Source organism: Cebus imitator, unplaced genomic scaffold (genome assembly GCF_001604975.1).
Source record: "Cebus imitator isolate Cc_AM_T3 unplaced genomic scaffold, Cebus_imitator-1.0 Scaffold296, whole genome shotgun sequence".
In the NCBI taxonomy this organism is placed as follows: Eukaryota; Metazoa; Chordata; class Mammalia; order Primates; family Cebidae; genus Cebus; species Cebus imitator.
The window spans coordinates 522,075-528,373 of NW_016107611.1; the positions used below are offsets into that span (position 1 = coordinate 522,075).

General features: G+C 37.4%; 1 protein-coding gene across 1 annotated transcript in view; it reads left to right on the top strand.

The window, feature by feature from the left end:
* The window catches only part of ZNF283 (zinc finger protein 283), a 28,709-nt gene extending 23,270 nt beyond the window's left edge, over nt 1–5,439 (top strand). The window contains exons 5-6 of the mRNA XM_017502348.2: nt 3,192–4,943; nt 5,241–5,439. Coding sequence (XP_017357837.2) covers nt 3,192–4,894 — 1,703 coding nt within the window. The 3' untranslated portion in view covers nt 4,895–4,943; nt 5,241–5,439. The remainder of the gene's footprint in view (nt 1–3,191; nt 4,944–5,240) is intronic.
* The last annotated feature ends 860 nt before the right edge of the window (nt 5,440–6,299 follow it).

Below are 6,299 nucleotides of genomic sequence, written 5' to 3' on the forward strand. Positions count from 1 at the left end.
GTGCAATGGCGCGATCTCGGCTCACCGCAACCTCCGCCTCCTGGGTTCAGGCAATTCTCCTGCCTCAACCTCCTCAGTAGCTGGGATTACAGGCACGCGCCACCATGCCAGCTAATGTTTTGTATTTTTAGTAGAGACGGGGTTTCACCACGTTGACCAGGATGGTCTCAATCTCTTGACCTCGTGATCCACCCGCCTCGGCCTCCCAAAGTGCTGGGATTACAGGCTTGAGCCACCGCGCCCGGCCTTCAGTCTTATATTTAACAGTATTAATGTGTTATAAGATGATGTGTGCATTACATTGATTTTTGACAGAGTAGTTTGAGCTTAGTTGAGTGAAAATATGTTTAACATGGTCAAGAAATAAGTAAACTTAATTGAACAGTAACTCAAGGTATTTGTTGTTACTGTTTTGTGAATATCTTCTTAGGAACTTTTTGTGTGACCAGAAATTATTTATTAGTAACTCTCAAGATCATTTTGTCTAAGTGAATTAGAGATCTTATAATTTAAAGTGATCCCTAAATAGCAATATAATTACTGTTGATTTTTAAAATTGATAGACATTTAAAATTTTTAAATAAGGTAAATGTATAGATTCACATAATTGCAGCATTGTTTGAAGTTATAAAAATCAATCCTTTTATAAAAATTCTAAGTAAAGGTACAATTTAAATTTAATTGAACATATATTTTTATAATTGTGAACTTTATGAAAGCAATGTTTGCTTTTGCTCAGGGGTTGGAAAACTATGGCTCTGGAGACCATACCCACCTGTTTTTGTAAATAAAGTTGTATTGGAACATAGTCTTGCCCATTCGTTTATATGTTTACATATTGCCCATGGCTGCTTTGATAAAATGGCAGAGTTGTGACCATAAGGCCCTTTACAGAAAAAGTTTGCCAAACTCTAGCTTTTCTGATGAGTACAGTGGGTATAGAAAACATAGATGTTTCAGAATAATTTGACTTTCTGAAGTAAAGTAAACCTAAGTTTTGCATAAACTAGAATATTTTGTTAACATGGTTTTTATATTGTGATAAAATCAGGAAGAAGAGTCCAGGCACAGTGGCTCACACTTGTAATCCCAGCACTTTGGGAGGCAGAGGTGGGCAAATCATCTGAGCTCAGGAGTTTAAGACTAGCCTGGCCAACATGGTGAAACTCTGTTTCTAATAAAAATACAAAAGTTAGTCAGGCATGGTGACATGTGCCTGTAATCCCAGCTAGTCAGGAGACTGAGGCAGGAGAATTGCTTGAACCTGGGAAGCGGAGATTACAGTGAGCTGAGGTCACACCACTGCACTCCAGCCTGTGTGACAGAGCGAGATTCTGTCTCAAAAAACAATAATAATAATCCAGAAGAAGACATTATCATACTTGATTAATAACAGGATTTATCTTCAGTAGATTATATTACTTGAATTCTCACTATATTTATATATCACATAAGCTTCTTAAGTTATTTTAAAAACATTGAAAATCCAGTATCAGTGTTTTGCTTCTTATCTTGTAATATAGTACACAGAGCCATTATTTTAACTGGGAGTTAAATTTCTTTTCCTTTGAGCTATAGCTTAACAAGCATTTGCAGATTTTCTTAAAGAGCCACAACATTTGAAGCAGTGGGAGTCTAGTTTTTCTCTCATGTTGAAAATTGTTAAATTCTGGTTTTTAAAATTTATGCAAGCACTTGTTCATCTTTAAAACTTATCGGCATAGAGCTTACTTAGATTTTTAAAAATCTCATTTACTAATTCTTTCTGTTTTGGAACTCTTTAGGTTGTGAAAACTTGTTAAAATTTAAAGTCTGTCAAATGGCCACTGTAGCTCTAAATTATCCGAAATGGAAGACTGACACTTTCCTAGATAAGCCTAGGAATTAGGATAATAAGTATAAATATAAGAGGCTGAATTCCCTAAAGAGGAAATTGTTAATTGCTTCATGCTTACAGATCTTTTATTTCAAGCAAAGCATATAAAGCAAACATGCAGACAACTTGGGCCACAAAAATAAAGAAATAAATAAAGGAAAGAGGAAAAAAGGAAAAGAAGAAAGAGAGGAGGAGGTAGGAGAAGAGAGAGAGGAAAAAAAAAAAGTAATGAAGAACACTTTGCCAACTACGTAGTCAAGGTCATCTGGTAATTACTAGTTTGTGATTTTGCTGTGGAGTAAGGCATGGCTCACACCATGAGTTACCTGTAGAATCCATTACACAAAAAGGCCAGGCTCAGTGGCTCATGCTTGTAATCCTTTCACTTTGAGGAGGCCAAGGTGGGCAGATCACTTGAGCCCAGGGGTTTTAAGACCAACCTGGGCATATGGTCAAACCCTGTGCCTAAAAAAATATAAAAACTAGCCAGGCGTGGTGGTGGGTGCCTGTAGTCTCAGCTACTTGGGAGGCTGGAGGATCACCTGAGCCTCAGAGATTGAGGCTGCAGTGAGCCATGATTGTGCCACTGCACTCTAGCATGGGTGACAGAATGAGAATCTTTCCCAAAAAAACAACAAAATAAAACAAAACAAATTTATTACAAAAACAGATACACAAACCACCGTCAGTGATATGGACAAGTATAAAGTACAGAAAGTGATGCAAGGATTTCCTGATAAATCAGCTATATGGGGCTATATAGAGTGTACATAAGTCAATTAGAAAGTGGAGATTATGTCTTATCTCCCAATAAATCACATATAGATAACCAAACAGATAACATATCAAAGTTGGAAGTTCACAAACAAATGCTGGCGTTACATTCAAGTCTTCCAGTAGAATTTTGGCTAGAGGTAAAGAAAAGCCACATGTTACAGAAAATCTAGAAAGGTGAGGTTAGACAAAACAAAATCAGCCAAAGCTCATTATGATAAGAATTTGATTCCCATTAAGATACATACCTAGCAGGGGACATTGGATGACCACAACTGGGCACATAAGGGCTTGATTGATGGAAGCTGACATTTGGTTTGAGGGAACATCAGCATGGGAAAATGGGGGATTTGTTGAAGTGATCTCTCTGGAATCCTCCAGAAAACTAAAAATCAGAACATCAAGATCACAAGAGCTGTAAAATCAATGCTCAGGAGTGAGATCAGTAAGTCTCCTAATTTGTCTTTTATTTCTGCTGTAGTTTTTTTTTTTTTTTGCTAGTGAAGGAAATAAAATGTGTGGTTTTCTTGTTTTCTTTCAGATTTGGAGTCAACAACATATGACACCAAAAAAATATTTTCAGAAAAGGATATTTTTGAAATAAATTTTTCTCAATGGGAGATGAAGGAAAAAAGTAAAACCCCTGGCCTTGAGGCATCCATTTTCAGAAATAATTGGAAGTGCAAAAGCTTATTTGAGGGACTAAAAGGACATCAAGAGGGATACTTCAGCCAAATGATAATCAGCTATGAAAAATTACCCTCTTACAGAAAAAGTGAATCTCTTACACCACATCAAATAATTTGTAATACAGAGAAGCCCTATGTTTGTAAGGAATGTGGGAAGGCTTGCAGTCATGGCTCAAAACTTGTTCAACATGAGAGAACTCATACAGCTGAAAAACATTTTGAGTGTAAAGAATGTGGGAAGAACTATTTAAGTGCCTATCAACTCAATGTGCATCAGAGATTTCATACTGGCGAGAAACCCTATGAGTGTAAGGAATGTGGGAAGACCTTTAGTTGGGGATCAAGCCTTGTTAAACACGAGAGAATCCATACCGGTGAGAAACCGTATGAATGTAAAGAATGTGGGAAGGCCTTTAGTCGTGGCTATCACCTTACTCAACATCAGAAAATTCATATTGGTGTGAAATCTTACAAATGTAAGGAATGTGGGAAGGCCTTTTTCTGGGGCTCAAGCCTTGCTAAACATGAGATAATTCATACAGGTGAGAAACCTTATAAATGTAAAGAATGTGGGAAAGCCTTCAGTCGTGGCTATCAACTTACTCAGCATCAGAAAATCCATACTGGTAAGAAACCTTATGAATGTAAAATATGTGGAAAGGCTTTTTGTTGGGGCTATCAACTTACTCGGCATCAGATATTTCATACTGGTGAGAAACCCTATGAATGTAAGGAATGTGGGAAGGCCTTTAATTGCGGATCAAGTCTTATTCAACATGAAAGAATTCATACTGGTGAGAAACCTTATGAATGTAAAGAATGTGGAAAGGCCTTTAGTCGTGGCTATCACCTTTCTCAACATCAGAAAATCCATACTGGTGAGAAACCTTTTGAATGTAAGGAATGTGGGAAGGCCTTTAGTTGGGGTTCAAGTCTTGTTAAACATGAGAGAGTTCACACTGGTGAGAAATCCCATGAATGTATAGAATGTGGAAAGACCTTTTGTAGTGGGTATCAACTTACTCGACATCAGGTATTTCATACTGGTGAGAAACCCTATCAATGTAAGGAATGTGGGAAGGCTTTTAATTGTGGATCAAGCCTTGTTCAGCATGAGAGAATCCATACAGGGGAGAAACCTTATGAATGTAAAGAATGTGGGAAGGCTTTTAGTCGTGGCTATCACCTTACTCAACATCAGAAAATTCATACCGGTGAGAAACCTTTTAAATGTAAGGAATGTGGGAAGGCCTTCAGTTGGGGTTCAAGCCTAGTTAAGCATGAGAGAGTCCATACTAATGAGAAGTCTTATGAATGTAAAGACTGTGGGAAGGCCTTTGGTAGTGGCTATCAACTTAGTGTTCATCAGAGATTTCATACTGGTGAGAAGCTTTATCAATGTAAGGAATACAGGAAGACCTTTACTCATGGCTCAAAACTTGTTCATAAGAGAACTCATAGTAATGATAAACCCTACAAATATAAAGAATGTGGGGAAGCCTTTCTGTGGACAACTTACTCAAATGAGAAAATTGATACCAATGAAACCTTATGATTGAAAGCTATAAAAGAACATTTTTGTGTGTGTGTACAAACAACATAAGGAGAACTCTTTTTTTTTTTTTGAGACGGAGTTTCACTCATGTTACCCAGGCTGGAGTGCAATCTCGGCTCACCACAACCTCTGCCTCCTGGGTTCAGGCAATTCTCCTGCCTCAGCCTCCTGAGTAGCTGGGATTACAGGCACGCGCCACCATGCCCAGCTAATGTTTTGTATTTTTAGTAGAGACGGGGTTTCACCATGTTGACCAGGATGGTCTCGATCTCTTGACCTCGTGATCCACCCGCCTCGGCCTCCCAAAGTGCTGGGATTACAGGCATGAGCCACCGCGCCCGGCCAGGAGAACTCTTATACTTGAGAAACGCTGTGAATGTAAGGGGTGTGCAAAAGCCATTCATTTCTGTTTACGGACAATTATCTTGCTATCCAGAAATCCATACTAGTGAGAAATATTTTAAATATAAGTAATATGAAAAGGCTTTAGACTTCTGTACAGTCTTATTGGATATCAATTTATACTGATGTAAAATCATTTAAATATAAGAAATGTGTGAAGATCTTTATTCAATATTAACACCAGGGAATTGGTATTTGTTAAACAGTTTAAATGGAAGGTATGCGGGAAGGACCTAAACTTAATTCAGTTCCTGCTGCACATCAGAGAATTCATACTGCTTTGTAATCCTATGCCCATAAGGAATTTGAGAAGGCTTATAGACATGGTAAATATCCTAGAGCACATCAGAGAATTCATCCAAATGAGAAATCACTTGAATTAGAATTATAAGAAGGCCTTTAGACAAATGCTACTCAAATCCAGAAACTGGTGCCAGTCACAAAATTGTCGTCTGTCAATCATGAGATAAATGTGGAAAGTGAGTAAATATTTGGAACTTTTATAGCAATTTGATGTTTCCATAACACTCTTATTCTGTTTTACAAAATTATCAGTCCACAAATGATTGGGAATTGAAAACAAAGCTTATTCTTTCCCGGAAATAATTTTAGAGACAAGACTCACACTTTTCAAGACATGAGACAAGTCACAATATAATTTACTTTAAATAAAAAATTCTTCACTTTCACCTCTCTGATTAGAATAGCAGAATATTTATACTATAGCAAGATTTGGCAAATGAGGGAATCGCCATTTTCTAATGCCTGTAACAGCATAAGGTAATTTATACCAGATATGTTAAATGTACAGAAGCCTTCCAACACTATTCAGTCTTTGTTAAACTTCAGTAAATTCATCCTAGAGAATAATTGTGTTAATGTAACAAATGCAGGAAAACCTTTATCCATGGCATATACCACTATCATCACCATTTCACCTCCATACTACCTGTAGGCTGGTGAGCAAAATGCTTATCTCCTCTGGACATAATGTTTAAAATGC